The sequence below is a fragment of the Trichomonas vaginalis genome, chromosome II (genome assembly GCF_026262505.1).
Source record: "Trichomonas vaginalis G3 chromosome II, whole genome shotgun sequence".
Classification (NCBI taxonomy): Eukaryota; Parabasalia; order Trichomonadida; family Trichomonadidae; genus Trichomonas; species Trichomonas vaginalis.
In genome coordinates this window covers 8,650,346-8,675,422 of record NC_067204.1, presented here as the reverse complement: position 1 = coordinate 8,675,422, position 25,077 = coordinate 8,650,346, and the positions used below count along the sequence as shown (strand labels likewise).

The 25,077-nt window shown below is 30.5% G+C and overlaps 10 protein-coding genes and 3 pseudogenes across 13 annotated transcripts, besides 3 other annotated features; 8 read left to right on the top strand and 5 right to left on the bottom strand.

Moving 5' to 3' along the window:
* Positions 1-152: 152 nt before the first annotated feature.
* Positions 153-731, bottom strand: TVAGG3_0509100 (uncharacterized protein; the record flags this gene model as incomplete). The annotated part of the gene is made up of 1 exon (XM_001583343.1): positions 153-731. The coding sequence occupies one exon, from the start codon at positions 729-731 to the stop codon at positions 153-155; it is 579 nt and encodes a 192-aa protein (XP_001583393.1).
* Positions 732-2,272: 1,541 nt separating this feature from the next.
* Positions 2,273-2,509, top strand: TVAGG3_0509090 (N-acetylmuramoyl-l-alanine amidase family; the record flags this gene model as incomplete). Its single annotated transcript, XM_001583344.1, has 1 exon — positions 2,273-2,509. One exon carries the CDS (start codon positions 2,273-2,275, stop codon positions 2,507-2,509), a length of 237 nt encoding a protein of 78 aa, XP_001583394.1.
* A 1,379-nt stretch (positions 2,510-3,888) lies between these two features.
* Positions 3,889-13,676: a mobile genetic element.
* TVAGG3_0509080 lies at positions 4,489-5,314 on the top strand (annotated as a pseudogene). The gene has a single exon. A coding segment is annotated over exon 1 (826 nt).
* On the top strand, positions 5,355-6,254 carry TVAGG3_0509070 (uncharacterized protein; the record flags this gene model as incomplete). The annotated part of the gene is made up of 1 exon (XM_051236855.1): positions 5,355-6,254. One exon carries the CDS (start codon positions 5,355-5,357, stop codon positions 6,252-6,254), a length of 900 nt encoding a protein of 299 aa, XP_051094679.1.
* TVAGG3_0509060 (uncharacterized protein) lies at positions 6,286-6,957 on the top strand (the record flags this gene model as incomplete). The annotated part of the gene is made up of 1 exon (XM_001583346.1): positions 6,286-6,957. The coding sequence occupies one exon, from the start codon at positions 6,286-6,288 to the stop codon at positions 6,955-6,957; it is 672 nt and encodes a 223-aa protein (XP_001583396.1).
* TVAGG3_0509050 (phage tail repeat-like family) lies at positions 8,187-9,515 on the top strand (the record flags this gene model as incomplete). The annotated part of the gene is made up of 1 exon (XM_001583347.2): positions 8,187-9,515. The coding sequence occupies one exon, from the start codon at positions 8,187-8,189 to the stop codon at positions 9,513-9,515; it is 1,329 nt and encodes a 442-aa protein (XP_001583397.2).
* On the top strand, positions 9,830-11,605 carry TVAGG3_0509040 (Prim-pol domain family; the record flags this gene model as incomplete). The annotated part of the gene is made up of 1 exon (XM_051236854.1): positions 9,830-11,605. One exon carries the CDS (start codon positions 9,830-9,832, stop codon positions 11,603-11,605), a length of 1,776 nt encoding a protein of 591 aa, XP_051094678.1.
* Positions 11,825-12,142, top strand: TVAGG3_0509030 (uncharacterized protein; the record flags this gene model as incomplete). The annotated part of the gene is made up of 1 exon (XM_051236853.1): positions 11,825-12,142. One exon carries the CDS (start codon positions 11,825-11,827, stop codon positions 12,140-12,142), a length of 318 nt encoding a protein of 105 aa, XP_051094677.1.
* A 702-nt stretch (positions 13,677-14,378) lies between the features above and the next one.
* Positions 14,379-15,682: a mobile genetic element.
* On the bottom strand, positions 14,459-15,586 carry TVAGG3_0509010 (annotated as a pseudogene). Its single transcript has one exon. A coding segment is annotated over exon 1 (1,128 nt).
* A 185-nt stretch (positions 15,683-15,867) lies between the features above and the next one.
* Positions 15,868-17,166, bottom strand: TVAGG3_0508990 (annotated as a pseudogene). Its single transcript has one exon. A coding segment is annotated over exon 1 (1,299 nt).
* A 976-nt stretch (positions 17,167-18,142) lies between these two features.
* Positions 18,143-19,126, bottom strand: TVAGG3_0508980 (DNA/RNA polymerase superfamily; the record flags this gene model as incomplete). The annotated part of the gene is made up of 1 exon (XM_051236852.1): positions 18,143-19,126. A coding segment is annotated over one exon (984 nt), but the record flags the coding sequence as incomplete, so codon positions are not given.
* Positions 19,127-20,041: 915 nt separating this feature from the next.
* Positions 20,042-20,530: a mobile genetic element.
* A 1,470-nt stretch (positions 20,531-22,000) lies between these two features.
* TVAGG3_0508960 (HSP90/HTPG type heat shock protein family) lies at positions 22,001-24,466 on the bottom strand (the record flags this gene model as incomplete). The annotated part of the gene is made up of 1 exon (XM_001583348.1): positions 22,051-24,384. One exon carries the CDS (start codon positions 24,382-24,384, stop codon positions 22,051-22,053), a length of 2,334 nt encoding a protein of 777 aa, XP_001583398.1.
* Positions 24,467-24,719: 253 nt separating this feature from the next.
* TVAGG3_0508950 (uncharacterized protein) lies at positions 24,720-25,051 on the top strand (the record flags this gene model as incomplete). Its single annotated transcript, XM_001583349.1, has 1 exon — positions 24,721-25,002. The coding sequence occupies one exon, from the start codon at positions 24,721-24,723 to the stop codon at positions 25,000-25,002; it is 282 nt and encodes a 93-aa protein (XP_001583399.1).
* Positions 25,052-25,077: the final 26 nt, after the last annotated feature.

Below are 25,077 nucleotides of genomic sequence, written 5' to 3'. Positions count from 1 at the left end.
CCGTAGCTCAAATTTTGAGATTTCTATAATTATCTATTAATCACAACCTAGTTTAGATATCTATATTTGAAAAATATAAATAGAACAAGTATGTTGCATAGTTTTATTAAAAAAAACTGATATATTATTTATATTTTTATATAAACTATCTTTTAAATGTTTTTATAAACATTGAGGTCTCCCTCAATCTTAAGTGATAGAGCATTATATATCTCAGTTATTGTGGATGCAGAAAGAGGTCGTGATGCTTCAGCAACAAAGTATGATAAAGGAAGACCCAATTTATTAGACCAGGCCATGTAAGCAATATGAATAAGCTTACTGGAAACATAAGCCTTACGGCAATTGACATAGAACACTCCATCTGCCTTTGTAATTTTGATAACTGTTCCGCCTAAGCATACAACTCTTTTACCTACAGCTTCTTGGTCAAAATCAATTTTGTTGAAGAGCTGTTTGGCAAGGGAAGACCATCTGCAGCGATTAAAATAATCTTGAACTCTATTTCGGTCAAGATTGAACTCATTAGCAATTTGATCAACAAGAGAATTAAGATCAGTGGTTGAATAATCTCGTTCAGTTTTTTGCATTTTGAGATCATAAAATTGGTATTGTATGTCGTTAGCAATTGGATCGTGGCGTGCATCATGTCCTGATTTTAACAGATATTTATCAGAGCTATAGGCTTGAGTAGAAAGCAGAAAAATCAAAAGCATTGAAATTTGTGTCATTTGACATTTGATTTCAATGGTTTTATCGGTTTCAATATGATCGCAATCATTTCGGAATGTAAAAACTAATTGATTAAATAATGTTAGATCTGTTTAAAAAAATTGACGAGAAAACTGTAAAAAGATCCCCAAGTAGTAGGATAGGATGGGTTTTGTGACTTTTTTTGTTACATCTATATATAGACGATGCATTAAAATATATTTATTTATAAATTATTAAAAAAATTAACATTAATTTTAAAATAATTTATTTTTTTATCTTTTATAAAAGAAGCTATATATAGATGATGTCAGATATTCCGCGATTAATTAAACATTGTTTAAATCCTGAATGGGTTAAACTTCAATTTAAAAATGAAGATTGTGAATTATTAAATGAATATGAAAGCCAAAATAAGCTAATGAGGTATAAATATAATGATAAAGAATATTTAATTTCATGGAATCAATGGAGTCATAATCAAAGACCTCATAAACGAGAAGAAGAAATTGAAAATAATGAAATGGAAATCATTGATGATATTAAAGAGGATTGAATTCCTAAATTTTGTAGAAAAACCTTTAGAACTAAGTTAGGAGCATATAAACGTAGAGTATTAAATCCTGAATATCTTAAACATCAATTTAAAAAGGAAGACTGTGAATTATTAAACGCTAATGAATATGAAAATGCTAAATCAAAACTGAGATATAAATATATTGGAAGTGATGAAAGGTGTAAAGATAAAGATAAAGTTTATTCAGTTTCATATAATAACTGGCACACGTTAGGGATAAGAAAACATTTAGGAGATTATGGGAAATGTTCCGAATTCTTCAAATCTAGTATGTACGAGAGAGTAAAAGAAATTAGAAATAATTATTTTCATGAATGAAAGATTCACTACCATAATGAAATAAAAAATAAAATATATTTATTTATAAATCATTAAAAAATTAACATTAATTTTAAAATAAATTCTTACATAAAAGAAGCTATATATAGATGATGTCAGATATTCCGCGATTAATTAAACATTGTTTAAATCCTGAATGGAATCAATGGAGTCATAATCAAAGACCCCATAAACTTTAAAAAGAATTTGATGAGTTCAACATAGAACTTTAAGAAACTAATGATTATTTGAATTTATGAAATCAATTATTTGATTCATTCTTTCTTCAATCTCTTCTATTCTTTTTGTTAAATCATCTATTTTCATTAATGAGGTGATTCTTGATTGAGGAATAGATTTCAAACTAACCACTCCTTTTATTTTTGAAATTTTGAATCCATCAACTTTAAACATTTTATTCAATTTACACGTTGTCAATTCTTCAAATAATTTTTTATTATTAGCATAATAGTCATTAAATTCTTCAACAGATGAAAAAATTTTTATTTCAGTAATTGGTTTAACAACGTTTATTTTTTGTTGAACATTTTCATTTATTTCTTCCTCCTCTGTTTCATTTATTTTTAAAATCGGTTTCATTTATCATTAAATAAAAATTAGAATATAAGTGATGAAATATATTTTTTAATTAATATTAAATCAGAAATGGCGGCAGGATTCTTTAAAAAATTATGGGATGGAATTAAGAAAGCTGCGGGTTGGGTTCATAAAAAGATTATTAAACCCATTGCAAACTTTTTGGCACCAGTAGCGAAAACGGCAGGAACTATCATAGGTGGTGTATTAGGTACTAAAGCAGGTAATCCGGCGATGGGAGCACAAGCAGGTAACGCAATTGGTGGAATTGCTGAAGGAATACTTAATAAAATAGGAGGTAGATAGTGGAAAAATAAATTATTTTAAAATTATTTTTATCTTAGTATCGGTTGTAGTCTTTGATAAATTTTTTCTCCTTTATTTAAAACTTCTCTTATTGGGGCAGCTTTTGGTGTTATTGATTCAGCAACGTCACTAATTGCTTCTTTATTCTTAAATATCCGATTTGCCCCCTTCTTCAATGTTTCCCAAACTTTACTCGCTCCTCTTTTTACTTTATCCCACAGTTTCTTAAATATACCTGCAGCCATAGTTGATTATTTCATCAAAATTAAAAATTCATTTTCATCTTTTAATTTTGATTTTTTATTTATTAATAAATGACGACTAACTATTTAGTGCCAAACACTAAACCGATTAATGGAAATGTATTTCATTCATTCGAAAAGATAAATGAAATATTCGCAAAGAATGACGGTAGAAGATATTATAGAGAACTTGAAAGTTCATGCTATGACTCTGATGCTCCATATTTTGATGATAAACAAACTCATTTAAGAATTACAAATCCGGCTCATGATGTGAACCAATTAGGTGACACATATATTAAACGCAAAGTTAAAGCAACTCTTGTTTCAAATAAAGCTTTCACATGTGATGCCGCTTTTAAATGCATGCGTTTATTCGTTGGTTACAAATCATCAAATCAAAGCTTTAAACAATTAGAAGTAGAAACTGAAAGAGGTGATGCCGGTTATCTTCAGATGGATTGCGCCCGTGAATCTTTCGCATTTGCAACATATAAACCGAAATCAGAAAGGAAAGTTAAAAAGTTTGTTCATTCGTTATATAATAATGTTCAAAAATATGATAACTCAGTATGTGGTAAATATATTGACCCTTCAGAAGTTTTCAAGAGAGCAAATGAAGAAGTTGATGTCACTTTTGATATGATTATTCCGGTAAATGATTTGTTAGCATTTCAGGCGTTCGATGATTATCCTAAATCATTTGGTGATATCATTCTTAAATATTATGTTTTCAGGGATACTTTAGTATTTTGTCAGGTTGACCCGTTAAGAGTTGCTGATTTACAAAATTACGTTTATGAAAAGATAACTGATGAAAATTATGAAAAGATTATGAATCATGTTTATAAATATGATCGCAAATTCCAACAAATCGGACTTCCTGCCAAATTAATTACAAGCTTAGCCGCTACATCTGCTGACGCAACAGTTGATGATGTTATTATTTCATGCACAAAGATGGAAGTTTTAGAGGATAAATGCATTACACCAGGATACGGTTTAATTGAAGAATCAGTTAAAGCAATACCACGTTTATTCAGTAAGGAAGATCCATTCATGATTCCAGCTCAACATATTGACGTTCGTTCACTAAATGGAGGTTGCATCACTCCTGAAGGTATTAGCTCAGATTTCTCATACGCTCTTCATAATGTTACAGATGTTGTGTTAACATTTCCGAAGAATGCAATGCAAAGAACAGTTTTAGAAAATCCAATGCTTCGAGGTCTTCAGGTCACTATAGATTCCAGAAACTTCCCCGATCAAGCGATGACCACAGTGGGCGACATATTCTTTACACGTATGCTTCAAGCTTCTGATTTAGATGGAGTGAATGAATGCACGGAAGAATACGAGGACTCATTAACTAGACCACTGAATGCAGATGATGGCACGCCATTAGCTAGAACATGGAAAGACCAAACTTCATTCTTATGCACTATTCCAGTTCAACGTGATGGAGCGGGTATATTCTTTGATGGATTAGAAACTTTCAACTCGCAAGTTACAGTACAAGTGAAAGCTTATCCAATCATTCAGGGTGAAAATGACACTTACTGTTCAAAGGTGACAAATCCTCCTCAGGTTTGGTTTACTAGGACTACATATTGGACATGGACACCGGACGAAGGTTTGAAATATCATCCAACAGGTACACCACCACAGTATAGAAGTTCATATGATGAAATATTGATGAATAGAAATGTTTAAAATTATAAATTTATTTTTGATTAAATGGATTTAAATTCATCCACCCCTTATGAAGAATTAGCAGGAGTATATAATACATACATAGATGATATGATTAATGAAGCATTGAGTGATAATAGAAATGCTCTATCTAAGGAAAAATTAATGAAAATTCCATATTCTGAATGTTACTTAAATTCAATCACTGCAGCAATTGGTAAACAGAATAAAGGTAAAACATTAACGATATTAAAACAAATTATCATTATTGCTAACACTTCCCCCTATTCACATGTGTTAATTTATATCAACCGTTCAGGTTCACCTTCAGATGATACATTTGAATCTTTAAAGCATTTAATCAAAATTCCAATTATTTATTTATCACAAGAAGAAGCAGAAGATTATTTAAAAAACTTTTTAATGTATAAAGAATTATATAATACAATCAAGAAGCAAGGATTAGAGGATAAAATTATTGATAAACAACGGGATGAATTATTTGAAACACTTTCTATTTCAAATTTTGATAGAGAATTTTTATTCACTCATTTTTCTAGATGATGCAGTGAAATCAAAACTAATAACAAATGAGAAATCATATTTTAATCAGTTATTAACTCAATGTCGACACATTCAGTGTTCATTCTTTATGGCTGTTCAATATTTCAAAGCATTAAGCACAAACATTAAATCAAATCTATCAACCCTTTTCATTTTCAGTGGGTTTAGTCGTCAACAGTTGAACGTTATGCTTTATCAAGTGAATTTACCAATGAGCATTAATGAACTTTACACACAATATCAGCAATTAGGTGAACATGGAAAAATAATAGTTGATTTAAATAAAGGAGGTGTTAAATTTGATTAACTTTTTATAATTAATTTTTATTTTTTATTTATAATTAAACATGACAGAAATAGCAAATCTTCTACAGGTTCCATTAAAACAAGGGACAAACAAAAAGGGTGCATATAATAGAACTATGAAAGTTCTTGATGGAATGAAAGAATTAGTTCATATTGTTGCTGGTCTTCAAAAAGATGTTAAACAAATGAGAATCGTTTTAACATTACCAGAAGCTCAAGCATATGCCAAACGTCAAGGTCCAAATTGGGAAGCACACGAAGCAGACATTACGGGTCCAAATGGAAAACCTGATGGTATAAATGAAGTTTTCGTTACTGATGGTCAAGGAAATATTAAAGTCATAAATGGTTACAAGTTAACTATAACTGATTATCCTAAACGTAAAGCATATAATGAACGTTATCCTATGCAATTTGATGAAAATGGAAAAGCTGTTAAACAATACATTGGAGAAGGTGAAAATGGTCCAATTAATTCATACCGTCATAATCCATATTCTTATTTCAATGAAGAATTAAATGCTATTGAAGAGGGACCGGATGGATTACCACGATATTCTAACCAGTTTGATGGTCAATATGCAAATATTAGACCTGAAATTTCAGCTAAGAAATTCTTTAAAGTTGCTTTATTCGATCCAGTTTTCGCAAATGTTAAAGATGAACCTAAACAGCAATTCCAACCAATTATAGTAGCAAGAATTGCATCGGGTGCTTTATCTCAATCATTCAAAGATTTAATTAAGAAACCATTATATCAGCAACGAGGTTTAACTTATGATTTAGTTAAGGAATCAGATAAAAGAAAATTTGAGAAATCAGATGATTATAAGAATGCAATTAATGAATATATTAGGTCTATTAATTACAATGAAACAGCTAAAAATCAACTTCATGAACAAATACAGGGAATAATAGATTCAAAAGTTCCAGCAAAATAAAAGTTTAAATATATTTTTTATTCGAATATAAATGAGAAGACGTTTCACTAGTCAAAAGAACACTAACGCAAAAGCAGAGATTACGGTTGGTTATAACGTAAATGATGATAAATCACGAATTATTCAAAATGTTAAAGTTAATGTTAGCCCTGAATTAACAAGGTCAGCAACTCAACCAAATTTATTAACTCGTGACTTACCGAAAAAGGAGGAGAATGAAGAAAACCATGAGAATGGAGACCCAATCATTTTATCTGAACCCGGTAAAGAACCTGTTGAAATTCCCACTTATCCAACATACCCCCCACCTCTTTCATCAAACATCGAGAACCCATATAAAATAGACATTAATTCTGAATTAATGAAAATTTACCGTGATATAATAATTAATAATTATGATTCAATAATAAATTTAATTGACCAATCCGGTTTAATTATTTTACTTTATGAATCATTAATTCACATTATCGCCATTCTTTGTGATGTTCAAGATTCAGACGTTAAGATTCAATTTTTCATAGATGATGAGGTTTCATGCTGCGGAACAGTTGCAAAAATAAATCCTATAAAGGATATTAGCACAATTAAGATATCAAAGAACGGAACAACAACTGAACTTCATTTAACATATAATGATATTTATAATAAAATAGTTGATGAATATAAAATATCACTTGAAAAATTCTTTGTTAAGGCTATTTAATATTCAAGCATTAACATTATCGAATAATAATCCTTTGAATCATAATCAATAATAATTGACCTTTCACCAGTTTCTATCGTTTGTTTTATTTCTTTTTGTCCCCACTATCCGGATCGGTCATTGTAATTGTTTTTGTTATAGTATCAGCTTTATCTTTAACTTCAATCTTTTTTCCATCGGGATATTTTAAAAACCAAATTCCAAAAATTCGATATTGTCAATCTGTTCATATTTTAATCTATCAATTACATTTTTAATACCATCTGAAAATCTTATGAAATGGTCATTATATGGGTTTGATTGAACTAAATTTGAATGAAGTGAAATATAACCTGTTGATGAATATGACACTGACTCATATTTTCTGAAAACACTAAAATTTATAACATGTGATGAATTTCTTATTCGTTGAATTTATGAATTCTTGAGGTAATCTTATTCTAGTTTATTTATCACTGGAAAATAACGCTTTACCATATTTTTAATCGTAATAAAAATGTCAATTATCAATATTATTTCGAATATATAACTGTGAATTAAATTTAACAGTTAGCGGAATTTATAATGTTACTCTCGTTTCTGTGAGTGGTAAATTTAATCCCATTCTTTTAGACCCTTCAGATTATATATCATTTATTAAAGATGACCTTGAAAAAACGTATGATATGTATATAAATGTGATAGCGAAATGGGTATATTACATGATTTTAAGTTATTTAAATGAATCATTTATCGTATGGTATGAAGAAAATTTTAAATCAAAACCTGATAAACTTTTTGAACTTGATGAAATAAATAACCTTATTAAATTCCAGCTGAAAATTAAATTTTGTACTCCTCATCTTCGTTCATTGTTGGGGATATTAAATTTTGAAAAAGATGTTGGGATGTTTTTGTATTCTGACACTGGTTCCAATTTCATTTTAATCAAATGTGATAAAGTTAATACCCCAATGAGATTTTCACATCAAACATTAGACCCTAACTCTTACCCATCAATACAAAACATTTTATCCATCAACTTAAACACATTTTCTTTATCATATCCGTTTCAATTATCCGGGAATTCATTTATTCTTCATTCAAAAGATTTATCAAATATTAAATTTAGAATAACTGACCTATTTGATTGTGATTTAGAATTTATGAATGAAATATTATGGCAATTTCAAATAGAGAAAATAGCTGATGAGATAACGGATTAAATATTTATTTTTAAATCATAATAAATGATTAAACAACAGCAACCACAACAACTTAAGGCGCAAAGCGCCCAGGTCCTTCAGACCATTACATACGCCATATATGCATATAATTCAAAGACGGCAGAACAAACGCAAAGGTTAAAATATGGAGATTTGGAGATAGTATTGAAAAATGACCGTTTTCGAATTCGTTTGCAAAGGTGGTGCAGTGATATCAAATATAAAAGAAATTTTATTTATGAATTCAAAATTAAAGGAATAACGGATGATATAACATCAATTCCACCAGAAGAACAGAGATATTACGCATTAAATGCATTTCCTAAAGTTTTGAAGATTGGAAGATTTAATTTAAATGAGGAATTCATAGAAGGTTTCCTAAACGACATAATGAAGAAGGTGGATAAGGAATATGTGGATAGTGAGTTAATGAAGAAGGCAAATTTGGTTTATGTTGATGAAAAAGATAATGAAATTAAAGAAAAGGTTGAATGGTATCATGAATGGACATCGGAGACTTTTAAAGTTAAAGCTGATACAGGATGGGTTTCAGGATGTTTAGACCTTAAAGCAGATAAAACTTATGTTGATGAAAAAGATAATGAAATTAAAGAAAAGGTTGAATGGTATCATGAATGGACATCGGAGACTTTTAAAGTTAAAGCTGATACAGGATGGGTTTCAGGATGTTTAGACCTTAAAGCAGATAAAACTTATGTTGATGAAAAAGATAATGAAATTAAAGAAAAGGTTGAATGGTATCATGAATGGACATCGGAGACTTTTAAAGTTAAAGCTGATACAGGATGGGTTTCAGGATGTTTAGACCTTAAAGCAGATAAAACTTATGTAGATGAAAATTATGCAAAGAAGTCGGAAGTAAATGATGTGATTACAAGCATGAAAAATGAAATACTTCAAACATTATATCCTGTTGGTTCTATTTATACGTCAATGAACTCAACAAATCCAGCAACAGTTTTAGGTTTTGGTATGTGGAAGCAGATTGTAGATAAATTCTTATACTGTGCTAGATATTCAAAGCAAACAGGAGGTTCGAAGAAAATTAAAGAAGCAAACCTTCCACCGCACACTCATACAGGAACGACAAACACAACAGGTAATCATACACATTCAATAACAAAAAGAGGTTTTACAAATCTTGCAGCAGGTTCAGATAGACAGGGAATGAATAGATATGATATTTCAAGTGACCCAGTAGATTCAGGCGCAGGTATTTTCTGTGGAACCACAGGAAATCATTCACACACTTTCACAACAAATCCAACAGGCTTGGGTAAAGATTATATGCCACCATTTGTGACTGTATTCGCATGGTACCGCGTTCAATGAACGCGCTTGAGCCCAGACCTTTGGGTCAAGGCTTACCGAATGAACTAAATATATTTTATGTCTGTAATTAATTAGGTAATGAAGTAATGGATGAACTGCAGAAATATATTTTATCGTTAATGATTTTAGGTTATTCAATAATGAAGCATTTTTGAATAACTGAAGGTGTTACCATGTTACCATGTGCTACCAGGTTAATTAACTTCTCTGAAAAAATGAGACAACATGACATTTTGACAACATTCCCGGAAATTTGATGCAGTCCAAAAATAAAGTTAGTTTTAAAATTATTTTTATTTTTTATTCCTATATAAATGACAGCAACAAACAACAACAGCAACTATATCGTTTCTGATGAAAAAGTTATTGATTTATTAGCTGAGGAATTAGTTACGGCAGAAACTAAAACCCTCAACGAAAGAATTGGTGAAAACAAGATTGATTTACATAACTACCTCAAACACGATGGAGGAAGAGGAAGGAAAACTGGTATGGCTTTATTAGTAAATAAAATATCAAATTTAACGATTATAGATGTCGATATCAATAAATCATACAATGATGAACTTAAAGAAACGGTTAGAAAAGACATTCTATCAAAACTTTCGGATAAAGATGTTATCGTTAAAACTGCTTCAGGAGGTCTTCACATTTATTGTAACACTAATTTCTTCTATGCAGTTTCGAACAGAATGATTAAATGTTATTCCTGCAATGATTATGATATCGATATCATGACTTCTATTGATGATTCAAAGCGTTCATTGGTGGTTATGGCTGATTCAAGAGTTCGCAAGAATGCAACAGAACCAATCAGTACATACTCATTCATTCGCGGAAGTTATGATTCAACATTAACTAGAACCGTAAACGATATATTAAATGATTTGAATATTAAGGTAAGAGTTGAACAGAAGAACGAAGAAATAAAGACTATCATGAATGAAAACAAAGATGTAAACATTGACGATAAACTTGCCCAGAGCATAGTTGATGGCATCAGTGATTTTGAAGTACATAATGGTGGTGGAAACATGAATTTAGAAAAAGAAGTTACATTATTCACACTGTTTCAAGCAATTAATTTGTTACCTAATCATTTAATTAATGAAGCATACGATAACGTTTATAACTTCTGCAGCTTAACTGAAAATGCAAAAAGTAATTTTGAAAAAGCACGTAGTAGATATGCACATTTAATGACTTCTCCATTTGTTTTAGTGAAGATTCTAAAACTATATCAAAAGGAATATTATGATGAATACGTTTTACCTTTATTACGTAAGCCAAAAATAACATTTGATATAAAACTTGATGATTCATTCTTGATAACAGATATTAGACGCAAGGCTGAAAATCATCAGTATAAAAACAGTTCTGAAGTAATTGAGGATTTATCACGTGTAATCCGTTTTGTAGATTGTGGAAACAAATACTTCATTCAAAAGGACTATAATATCCACGACAAAATGAATCAAATATCATTCGTTCTTCAATCAAACATGAAAGAGTCACTCAAAATGATTAAATTATTTAAAGAAGAAGGTAAAACAATAACAGCATGGGATGTACTACTAAATCAATTGTCTTCATTAACCGTTAAGGGTGTTTGCTTTAAATCTGATTCTCCAGATGTTTGCTCAACGTTTCAGGGTTATAAATACAACGTTCTCGAAAAACCAGATTACCCAAAAATTGAGATGTTTATGAATTTCATTAAAGAAGCCATTTGTGATAATAACGATGAAGTGTATAAATACCTTCTCGGCTGGATTGCATCAATGATTCAACATCCCGGAATCAAGAATGAAACAGCAATTATTTTGAAAGGACTTCAGGGAACAGGTAAAAACAGATTTACAGACATTATTTCTGAACTTCTCGCTGGTTATTCATGTAAAAACATTACCGAAATAAGTGAGCTAACGGGTAATTTCAATTCAGTAGTTGAGAATAAAATGTTTCTTGTACTTAATGAACTCAAGAATGTAGGTGAAGATAGACTCGCAAACTTCAACGCTTTGAAATCAATTATTACGGATAATGAGATTAGAATTAATGAAAAGAATCAACCCAGAAGAACTGCTTAGAATGTTACAAACTTCATTTTCGTAACTAATAACGTCTACCCTGTCAAAATTGAAGTTGGAGACAGAAGATACGTAGTTTTAAGAGTTAATGGTAAATTCAAGGGTCAATTTGATTACTTCAAGAATTTGATGAATTCATGCACAAAGGAATTTTATGATAATTTACTGACGTATTTTATCAATTACGACCTTTCATCATTTAATGTACGAATCATACCGATGACTGAAGCCAAACAAGATTTAATAGAATTATCAACAAATCCTTTAGATGTATGGATAAATACACATTATGATGAATTGTGTGTAGGTATGACGTGTAAAAATGCTCTATTCTACAAACCATCAGACATGAAAGACAAAAACTTTCAAATGAGTATTAAGGATAAATGTGATAGGAAACATAGAAGAATAGATGGTAAACAAACATGGTGTTATGTTTTGAAAGAAGAAATGAAAGGATTATATAAACAGGTTGAACCAAACGATAATGAGGATTCATTTACTGATGATGAAATACCCGTAAATGAAGCTTTATAAAGTATGATTTGAATTTATTTTTGCATTAATCCTGCTGTGTTGTCAAAATGTCATGTTGTCAGTAATTTTAAGAGAAGTTAATTAACCTGGTGACATGGTGACGTAGTGACACCTTCAGTTCTTCAAAAATGTAAGACATAAATGCCTTCCTCCTTTCGTACCTGTTGTCAAAATGTCATGTTGTCATCATTTTTAAGAGAAGTTAATTAACCTGGTGACACATGGTGACATGGTGACACCTTCAGTTATTCAAAAATAAATTTTCTTATCATTCAAATTAACTAAAGATGAACTTAATAAAATGATGATAAAATAACTGATAACAAAATTTTATTTTTATATAAATGGATACCCCACAAGCTCAAAATTTACCACGAATCATAACAAGGGAGGAAATGATAAAAATGATGCAAGAACATGTTAAAAATAACAAACCACTAAAACTGAGAAAATGCGGTTATGCAGTAATGATGGAAAGAGAGATGTTGTCGAAGAGGAATAAAAATTAAATTTGGATTGAGTTTAAAAATTCATCTTTATTAAATTCATCTCTTCCAATCAATTTATTTATTCTATTAAATTCTTTTATTTTTGCTTCACTCAGTTTAAGGATTGAACGGTAAGTTTCTAATTTTTCGATTATTTTTTTCCTCTCTTTATCGTTTTCAGCCCCACCGCATTGCGGCTTCTTTTTGTAATAGCATATTTTTGATTTAATTCTGTTTAGTTTCTTTTTATATTCGTTGTCTGGACTCTTGGCTGCTTCGTTGTCACTCATTTCTTACGAAATAAAAAAATTAAATATTATTTAAATATAATGGAGTAATAAAATAAATCGGAATTTCTATTAATTTATTGTTAACCTCAACTAATGCATTGCCATTAATATATCTAACAAATTCAGCTATTGTGTCAAATCTTCGTCTTCTTTTTGTCATTGATTTATCAGTTTTTCCATAATCGAGATGAATCAAAACTTTATCCCCTTGTTTAAAATTCATGAGCCCTGAATTAATTTGTTCACGTTTAACATCATTCAACCTTTCCATTTGCTTTCTAATATATTCCCATTCTTTTGAAATATCATTTTTCATTTCCACCGGTTTCATGTTTATAGTTCTATGCCATGTATTATTGTAATAATATACTAACTGCTGTATGATGGAGTCATGATTTCCATCCCAGTATATCTGACCGTTAACTCCTAACGCATCTCTAAGAGTTCTCATTACTGCATCAACTATTTTATTATGAAACGTATATGGAGAGGATGAAAAGTAAAAATTAATTTGTGGGAAATAATGAGCCATAGCTGCCTGAAATCCTTTATCACTATCACCCCTGATATTATCTACTCTTTCATGATCTATAAGTATTGAATAGCTCTTCTTGTTTCCTGTTCTGTTTTCCCTTTCACCGGAATGCAATATAAATATCTTGTGTTAATGTTAATGGCAAATAAATAAGTAACGTTTCCTTTTGAATATTCCAGATGATCGATTTCGTATGAATATGGATATGGTGCAAATGAAGGGCGACCAAATTTTTCCTTTAACGGTTGAATTTTCGGGTCAATTGGTTTATTTAATATCTTGAAATCCTTTTTAAAATCTTTTTGCTTCTTTAATGTTTGAAATGGATATAATAAAGTGAATGATGAAGGATTATCTGAAGGAGGAGGTACTGTTATTGGAGGTTTTGGTGTTGCAAGTGGTTTAATTTTATCTGCTTTGATTTTGGATGATGAAGTTTTGGATTTCATTCCCCCCTTCATTAATTCTGGATGTATTCTATTCATTTGTTTTAAATATGCTGTATATAAAGGTTTGATATACTTTCCCGCTTCGAGTTTATGTTGAAAGATGAATTCCAAAAGTTGATCTTCATTTAAAAGTCGGGCTGAATATGGTTTAACTAATGAATCATAAATTAAAGCTTGTGCTTCATTTATGGTCTGAAGGACCTGGGTGTTTTGCACCTTTAGCTGTTGAACATTTGTTTTTTGCGGCTCGGGATTATATAATTTATATAATTCATCAATATCTTCTTCTGTTAATACTTTATTTTTGAAATCTTTCAACTGTTTAAGTTGTGATTTAGTTTTTCCCTTTGTATATTCATTATTTTTAATTTTGTCTTTAATTTTAGAAATTATTTTATCATGATATTTCAAAATTTCATTTTTATAATACGAATAATAATATTCCATATCATCACCCGTTATATTTTTATTATATAGGGTGTCCAAAGGTGTGTTTAGCACAAACCTGAATACTGCGAATAGAAATAAACAAGTTACATATATATAAAGTTTATTTAAATATAATCACCATTGGATTCAATCACGCGTTCGCAGCGATCGATCCAGGCTTGAAAGACACGCTTTAAATCATCATGAGAAAATTGCTCAAATTGCTCTCTTACAAAATTTTCAAGATCATCTGGACTCGCGAATTCGCGTCCTTCAGCTCTCTTTTTTAGCGTGCCGAATAAATAAAAGTCAGAGGGTGCAATATCAGGTGAATAAATTGGGTTTGGAACAACTTTGACATTGTTTTCCACCAAGTAATTCATTACCTTATGACTTTTGTGAACTCTTGAATTATCAAAATGAATTGCAAACTTTTGTTTTTGTTGTTTGGATTTCTCAAACTCATCAGAATTGATAATTTGAGTAAGAACATTGTCAATTAGATACTGAGCATTCATCGTATTAGGTTTTTGAAGAATATCAATTGCGATGATGCCATTCACGCCCCAAAAAACTGACAACATCATCATTGGTGTGTCAATTTTTTTCTTCGGGAATGTTTGCGGATTTTCATCCTTCGGGATCCACATGATTTTGGCTTCTGTTGCATATTGAAACCAAGACTCGTCCCCTGTTACTAAAAAGCGAAACTTCTTGGATTGATACGCACCCAATATAGAGAGGAGCTCTTTCGAAGATTGGACTCTAGATTTTTTTTGAACTGAATTAAGGTTGTGCGGAACCCAACGTGTATACGCTAGTTTGTAGTTCAAATAATTGTGCAGATAATAACTGACTGTTGTACGTGGTATCTTTGTCATCTCCTCTATCCTTCTGAGTGATGCTCTTGGGTCTTCATCTAGCGCTTGAAGAATTGCTTTGATTTTTCTTTGATCCGGCGATTTTTTGTCAATTTTTATGATGGGCGCCTTTTTGTTCATGAAGTGATACATCCTAACATGATACGTTACAGTGGAATAGCTAGGAGCATCCATACCGAAGCATTTTACCAATGTCTCGTAGATTTTTTTACAGTCTTTGCATTTTTTTGCAAGAGCGAGGATGTTTTCTTTATGATTCATTAAAAAAATGAAAAAAATCCCGCCAAAATTTCCCGCGAAACCGCCTCTTGTCTCAAAATTCATTTTATATCCCGGCATGGCGCCAAAATACAACATACTCATTATATACATATATTCATATTTTTTATTATATATTTATAATCAGCATATATCTCCTTTAATAGTCTCATATAGAGCGCTGTGCTAAACGCACCTTTGGACACCCTATATTTTTGGAGATATGATTTTAATTCATAATAATTAAGAAAATTTTGATTAAATACTAAATCATCAATTAAATTTTCTAAATCTGCGTTATCCATTTATATAAAAATAAAATAAATGTTTTAAGGGTGCCCACCTCTTTGAATCGCATCATTAACGGTTCCTTTTGTCTCTTCTGTGGCATTTTATTAAATAAATGGCATACAACATCCATTTTCACAACATACAGCCTTAGTGTGTGCTCCTGTTAATGCAGTCTTACCGATTGTTAAGCGAGTCATTGACCCGTTTTTAAGTTGTAAATTAATATTCTGACCATCAAATATCACTTTATCATTTATTATATCCAAATAATTTTTAGGTGTTAATTGTTTATTTTGTCGTAAACTAACACCTTTCATTTTTTGTGCAATCTTTTTAAAATCACTTCCATCAATTGAACCGTTGAATGATGTATAACACTTAGGGCATAAAGCAACCATGTTATCACTTGTTTCTCAATTGCTAAACCCAATAACTCTTCTCATGTGCTTTTTCTTCAGCTTTATTCTTTAATTTAGGTTTAAATTTCTCATCAAAACAGAAGAAATCAAATGGTGCGAATTTGAAAATGTTTTTATCATAAAATTGTTTATCGGTAACAATTGCTTGAATGCTTGAGTGTTAGGAAGATTTGGGTCGCCAGCGATTGCCCAATAAGATGAATCAGTATCACCTTCAATGAAATGAAAACGATTAACATCCATGCATTTATACATAAAATCATAAATGAAAACTAAATACCAGTATTTTGCGTTATCTAAAGTGAAGAATGCCTCTTGTAAACATGTATCACATCTATAAAATCTATCTTTAAGCATCACTTGATATGTATCCTCACCTATTTCTCTTATGTTTTTAAACTTATTTGACATACATGCAACGCGTGCCTTCTGTGCATTCATTATTTTAGTCTTTGTGTAATTTTGTGTATTCATTGCATCGTAACCATATGATCCATTAAGCGAAATCTTGCAAAATAAACTTTTTCCTTTATTTCCTTCTAATTCAGCCTTTTGTCTTTCGTTCATAAATTTGTTCGCAAATTCATTAAAACAAGTGTTTTTCGTAAATGTTAAAATTGATTGAATATCATCGATGATAAAATGAAATCTGTCTATTAGATACCAAAGATAATAAGAAGAAAATGGTTGATATTGGTTGTGTGTTGATGCTAACTGAGTTAATTTCCTCTGTTTCTGGTCAACCGGTAGATTGTTTGATTTCATGTAATTATACATAAAACTGCCAATTGTTTTTTCATCTGTGATAATATCTAAGTTTCTTATTATCGGTAAAAAGTTTATGTAATCATTAATGTATTTTTCATCAATGTGACCCTTTACTTCAGCCACGAATAAAGTATTTTTCTTCTTAATTATTCCCAGTGCTTTTGCTTTCTTTGTTGCTGTATCACAAATGATAACACCATTCAATCTTCCCGGCATATACATTTTATGGTCAGTATATTGAATGAAATCATGAGGATTAGATGAAAATGATGAAGGATATAATGAATTAAAGTCAACACCAACGAAAATGAGTCATAATGTTGGTGGTGTCCTCATTTGATACAGTTTTAGTTTCTGGATTATATGAAAGTTTATTAATGTGCGTGATTCCTTTAAGATTTACTCTATGTTGAACATTTGATAAACCACCAGTAATTCCATTACGGAGAATGTGATAAGCTTCAACTGAATCTAAAGTCATTGGTAAATTATTTTTTAATGCATAATTTCTTAAATTGATTCTTAAACGTTGAACATCTTCATCTTTATTTGATTTTACGACATTGCAATAACAACACATTAACTGACAATTTTCTTTGGTATGTGGTTTTTCATTATCGATTCTATCCAATGTTGGTTTATTTGCATATGTAAACGCTTTACCACACATTTTGCATTTAGATGAAAGGATTAAATCGTGATAGTATTGAAAATCATCCATTGAAACATTATTTTTAGTATCTCTTTCTGCTTTTTCATCTTGTTTCTTATATGATTCAATTTTATATTTCCAATACTTTTTCGTTAATTCAAAACTTGATTCTATCTCTTCCTCAGGATATTTTTCATTAGGATTAAAGTCTTTATATGCTAAAGCGTAACGAATCATTGAAGCATTCGATGATAAAGAAAGATTATGAAGCATGTCAATTTTATAAACAAATGTTTCTTCAATAATTTTATCAATTGGGTCAATCATAATTTCAACATCTTTATTGCAATAATGAATAAAATATTCTAATCTATTCTTAAAGTTTTTAGCATCATTGAGATATATTTGATAATCACTATCTGATATAGTTTCTTGGGTTAATGCTGAATAAAATGAATCTTTCGTGAATGGTTCCACTTTATATAATTCTTCTTCGTAATTTTCCCACGTGATGAATTGATAAGGGAAAAAGGATTTAACACGTGATTTATTGTTTCCGAAATCTTGAGTGAATTGGTCTAATGTCCCACCCGCTATATAATTTCTGATGTCAATAAATCTTAATTCATATGGAACGTTTGTTTTCTTTACAATGACTTGCTTAAATTGTGAAGATGAACCCAGCATTGATTTTATTTTCCATTTTGCAGTGTTTAAATCACGAAGAATTAAATTTAAATCAAACTTTCCCGAATTAAAACCTATGATATTCACTTTATTGAATTCCTCATCTAGAAGTTCTTTAAATGCTTCCTTCTGTTTTTCATTTAATGTTTGCGACTTCAATAATTCATCGTATTGACTCATATTTGATTCAACAACTAATGAACAGGTTGAAAATAAAAACTCAATCCAATCAGAAATAAAAGAATCACTCGAAGTTAAGCAAAAATTCCTCGTGTATGTTTTATCATTTAATTTAACCGTTGATGATACCATGAATGGTTTTAAGTAAGCATTCAAAGTTGCACACTCAGAAAGTTGTAATTCTTCTTTAGTCTCTAATGTTTCAAAGTCAAAAGTAATATAATATCTTGTCGGTTTATAATATTTCTGCAAATTGTGAGCTAATAACCACTGATATATCTTCTGTTTCGTAATATGTGGTGCATATGGTTGCTGTGTCTTTTGCAATTGAACGTCTTGAATTAATCTCCCATTATTTTCTTTACATTTCTCACAATGCTTTAAAAATCTTCTTTGGTTTTTCCTTTCTGGATCATCACGGATAGAATAAACTTCTTCTTTACAATATGGACAAACTTTATAGCCGGTGAGTGCTTCAACGTCTGTTATTCTGTCAGCGTGAAGTTTTCCACATGGACTCTGTGTTAATAAAATATTTACTGTTTCAAATTCTGGATCTATCATTATTGATTCCACTAATGGAAAGTCTACCTTATTTATGTCCACGTCTTCTGGTTGAGGATCACAATAATAGAAATCAATATTAACATTTAACATTCTCGCTAATCTCTCACTTTCTGATGAAATGTCAAACCCTTCATATGCATCTATTGCTTCATTTAAATAGCTTCTACGAGTTTTAGGATTAACACCATCAGGAATGTTATAGAAGCGTTTAAATAACCTTCTACCTTCTGCTCTAATTTGATTATCATTCATTTTAGCTGTTCCGTTTTTGTTCATTTATGTAAGAATAAAAAATTAAAAAATAAATAAAAATAAAGTTTATTTTTTTAAAGTCCGTAAAATGAATTAAGAACACATAAATTTTTATCATCTGCGACGTGACGAATACATTTTAATTTACTCAAGAATGCGTACCCTGATACATTAAATCTAATTCCTGTCTTATTTAATTTCACAACTTTGAAAAGGAATGTATGAATAGCTATAAAATGATGAGAAGATGTTTTATGGGTTGCTTCCATTTTTTCTGAAATAAATGAATAAATATAATGTTTATAAGTTTTCATATCTTTTATGTTCTTAATAACGAATGGTATAGACCTTTCAACTTCGTCTTCCTTCGGTGCTGTTCTTTCATATGAAACATTATTAGTATCTTCAACAATGAAACCACAATCACACAAAATTTTATATGTTCCAATGGTTTCTTTTGATATTTTATCTAATAAATCAAAACTTTATCAACACCTGTGCATTTATTTAAATAATAATTTGTGTAAATATCATGATCTTCTTTCTTAATCGTATTAGTTGCATATGTCACGTTTTTAAGAGCTTTTTTGAATTTTTTGGAATCTAAAGGTGGTGAAAGTAGGATACAAGGGTATTCTTCATTATCAATAAATTGTAACTTATGTTTACGAATAAATTTAGTACCTTCTTCTGAAAGTGTTTCGTCTATTTCACCATCTAATAAATTTTGTGTTGATTCTGAGACATAATTTTTATATCTTTCTTCATGAGATTTCTGAACTTCTGATTCTGAAGCTGGGATATTCATTAAACCCTCTACTTCATTTTCATTATATTTTTCAACTTCTCTTAATTCCTTAATTTTTTCATTTATTTCATCTCTTATTTTTTTCAGTCTTTCAATTTCATCGTATTCATCATCTTTAATTCGTTCTTCATAATATTCGGGAAAAACATCAGGTTCTTTAGGTTTTTCTTCTTCAGATGTGGGATATAAGAAATTTATAACATCATCTTTATTCATTTTTCCATCATAATCTAAATCATTTAATAACTCGGCAAATTTTTGACAATTTCTTAAATAATATTTATTAACTTCATAACCCACCTCCTCTAATATATCCTTTATTTCCTCGTTTGTGAATCCTAATTTTTTAACGTTGTTAGTTTTGACGCTCATTTCATACAAAATAAAAAAATAAAATAATAAACATAACTAAGTTTTAATTTTTCGTAAGAAGTTTAACCCATTCAGGATTTAAACAATGTTTAATTAATCGCGGAATATCTGACATCATCTATATATAGCTTCTTTTATAAAAGAATTTATTTTAAAATTAATGTTAATTTTTTAATGATTTATAAATAAATATATTTTATTTTTTATTTCATTATGGTAGTGAATCTTTCATTCATGAAAATAATTATTTCTAATTTCTTTTACTCTCTCGTACATACTAGATTTGAAGAATTCGGAACATTTCCCATAATCTCCTAAATGTTTTCTTATCCCTAACGTGTGCCAGTTATTATATGAAACTGAATAAACTTTATCTTTATCTTTACACCTTTCATCACTTCCAATATATTTATATCTCAGTTTTGATTTAGCATTTTCATATTCATTAGCGTTTAATAATTCACAGTCTTCCTTTTTAAATTGATGTTTAAGATATTCAGGATTTAATACTCTACGTTTATATGCTCCTAACTTAGTTCTAAAGGTTTTTCTACAAAATTTAGGAATTCAATCCTCTTTAATATCATCAATGATTTCCATTTCATTATTTTCAATTTCTTCTTCTCGTTTATGAGGTCTTTGATTATGACTCCATTGATTCCATGAAATTAAATATTCTTTATCATTATATTTATACCTCATTAGCTTATTTTGGCTTTCATATTCATTTAATAATTCACAATCTTCATTTTTAAATTGAAGTTTAACCCATTCGGGATTTAAACAATGTTTAATTAATCGCGGAATATCTGACATCATCTATATATAGCTTCTTTTATAAAAGATAAAAAAATAAATTATTTTAAAATTAATGTTAATTTTTTTAATAATTTATAAATAAATATATTTTAATGCATCGTCTATATATAGATGTAACAAAAAAAGTCACAAAACCCATCCTATCCTACTACTTCCCCAACCGTTTCAACAGAATATGAGAAAATTAAGGTTTGTTCACTTAACATATTTATATAAAGTATATACTATCAATAAAAATGTAATCAGCTTTATTTTTGCAACCTTCGTTACAAAAAATAAAAAAGTTTGAAGAACAAAGCTTTCTAACATCTTAGAAGTACATACTTTTCTTAATGGTTAATGTGAATCTATGTTGCATGAAAACATTTATTTTTGAAATTTAAATTTCGAAATCAAACAATAAGGTATGTTAAAATAATCGCTGCTAAAACTACCGTTCGTAACACTCTCAATTTTGTATCGTTACGGGAGGGAGCGCCTGTGAATTTCAAAAATAAATGTTTTCATGACTCAAAATCTAAATATGGATATTGTTTTGTCCCCCATGGTGAATAATGTGTATTCCACTTTGGGGACACTGGTTTCAAGATTTGAGGAATTTTGTTCCTCAAGCGACATCCTTAACTTAAATAATCTTGAAACCAAAAATAAGTCATTCAATAACCATACATATACTATTCACTTTATCTATGGTACAAGATTAAAAAATTGTGTTGATAAAAAAAATAAATTCAATTTTTTTATTATTAAAACATTAATAGAACTAAAGTATACCTGCATAACATTCTTCTGGTGTTGAAGGATGTAAATCAGCTGGTGCTTCATCACCATCACCCTTTGCGTCACCACCAACCTTGTAATTTCTTCCCAATTTTACGAAAGGTTGATTTTTATGAGCGAATTCAAATTCATCTTCAACTTTCGGATAAAAGATTTTGTTTTCATCCTCGAACTCAGCAACTTTAGGTTCTATTTCATAAGATCTTCCTATCATGTGGAAAACTCTCTTGGTGAAATTCAATGGATCATTCAATGTATAACCGCCTGCCAAAAGTGCCGCGTCAAAAATCAATCTAACGTCTTCCAAAGTTGCCACTTTTTGTTCTGGTTTTAGATTTCTATATGTCATAATTCTATTGAACAAATCCTTTACAGTTGGATGGTTATAGTTCAATTCCAATGTCTTCTTGCTCATATACAGATTATCAGCCATTTGGGAGTCTTGTACCATTTGTGCACGCATCAATCTCTCGTGTGATGCTGTATATCCGTATCCTGAAGCTGTGCAAATGGCTGGAACAGTCTTGAGACGTTTTGACAAAATAACGTTCTCAATTCTGTCTCCAACCGCTTTTCTTATCCAAGGAACGATTCTGTTGAACTGGCGCTGCGTTATTCCTTCGAAAGAAGAGACGTCTTGGATCTTTTCTTCACTGAACTTGTCGCCTTGGTACTTTTCTGGTGAATCTAACGGAATTCCGTTGTATTCGTCCAATCTCTCGAAGCAGTAGACATCGATTGGCTCCAGAGCGAATAGAATCTCGTATCCTTTAGAGAGGAGATCTTGTGTGTACGGTGAGTTCTTGGCTTCTTCAAGAGATGCGGCTCCAATCCAGTAAATTTTCTCTTGGCCTTTCTTCATACGAGCAAGGTAGTCGTCCAAAGTGGTCAGTTTCTTGGGAGAATACGAGGTATAGAACATCAAAAGTTGGGATAATAATCTCTTATTCTGTTCGTCATCGACAACGCCGTATTTGATGTTGCCGCCGTACTTGGAATAGAACTCAGCGTATTGTAGAGGGTCTTCCATGAACATTTTCTTGATAAGAGATAATATCGCGGATGTTACTTTGTTTTTGATCAATTTGAGGGTGTTCTCTTTGATCAGTCTGTCTCTGTCGACATTGAGGGATAAGTCGTTTGAATCTATGACACCTTTGATGAAATGCAAATAATCTGGCAATAATTCATCGGTCCAGGAGTCAGAAACAAGGACTCTCTTGACGTAGAGCCTCACATTGCGTGTGAAATGTGAGAATAATTGGTCGGCTGGTGGAGGAACGTTTGGAATGAACAAAAGTGAAGAAAATTGAACTCTTCCTTCGAAATTCTTGTGTAAATGAACCATTGGACCCTTTGGCTCCTTGAAGAATATGGTAAAGAACTCATTGTAATCACTTTCGACCACTTCTTCCGGTTTTCTGAGCCAAATTGGTTTTCTATCGTTAACTTGTACCCATTGCCATACTGTTTTGAGTGTGGTTCCCTTTGGTTTGCTCTTCTTTGGTTTATCTGCGACCTCTTCGTCTGAACTTTCTTCGTCTACAACGACATCATCGTCATTAAAGATATCATTAGCTTTATCTTGGTCAAGAGCTTCATCAACTTGTACGTAAACTTCTTTGAAGTGCCAGATTTTAACAGGGAAATCGACAAACATGGAATAATGACGAACGATTGCCATAATACGATCTCTGTCAACGTAATTGTAACAATTGTCTTTGAGATGAAGAATAATTGATGTTCCGCGGCCAAGGGTGTTTCCACGAGGGTCTTCTGTGACGGTGAAAGAAGATGAAGCATCAGATTCCCAAATCCATTGCTTTGTATCGTTGTTTGACTTGGAAATGACAACAACTTTATCGGATACAAGGAATGAAGAGTAGAAACCAACACCAAATTGGCCAATTAAATTTGTATCTCCAGATTGAAGCATTTTTTGAAATTCATATGTACCTGACTTAGCGATTCCACCGAGGTTATTAATAAGTTCGTCTTTTGTCATACCAATGCCTGTATCTGTAATTGAAAGAGTTTTTTCTTCCTCGTTGATATCGATCAAAATTTCGAGATTCTTAGAACCCTTGTCAAGAACTGTTGGATCGCGAAGAGCTTCAAAGCGAATCTTATCAAGTGCATCATTTGCATTTGAAATAAGTTCTCTCATGAAAATATCTTTATTGTGATAGAGGTTGTCAATTAAAATACCAAGGATTTTGGTTGTTTCGGCTTGATATTCGTGAGATTCTGTTGTTGATTCAATTTTTTGTTTTTCAGCAGCGGAAAAATTGACATGGAGCTTCTCACGAAGGTCCATATCAATGTATTCAACCTTTTTATTCTTCGGGATGCCTGCTGCCCTTAGAATAGAAAAGAATAAAAATATCATAACTTTTTTTGGTGTCAAGTTTTTTCTGACCAAATACCTACCTCAATATTTTACGATTTAAATATTTAGAATAGATTCGCATTCGATAGTAGTATATGTGTTCCACATCAAATTTTTTATTCTTCATAGATTCAGATTGAATTTTTCTGAATTTTTGTTTATTTTTAAAGATTAGAATATCCATCTGCATGATGATTCAAAGATTGGATTTTTGCTCAATATTTGAAAATGCACGTTATTTTTAAATTTGTCACTTTTTGTGCGATGCCTCCAAGAAAGCTCCTTAAAACTACAAAAGGAGATGAAAATATGCACAGTAACACTAAGCTCACAAGCTCTAGAAATATTAAAGGAAAACACGATCCCAAAGAAAGTACAGATAATACAGAACCTGAAATAGATCCGATGGTATTGATTGAAGAAATGCTAAAAGAAAGTAATGAAAAGATTTTAGCAGCATTACAACAAAGACAGGAAAATCTTTCGCAAACACTTGCAAGTATTGATACTTCATCTTCATCTCCTCCGAAAAACACTAAGAAATAAATGTTATTTGTTTATTATCGTATTTGAGCCGATATTTACATATTGAATATTTGATTTACTAAATAAATATTGTAA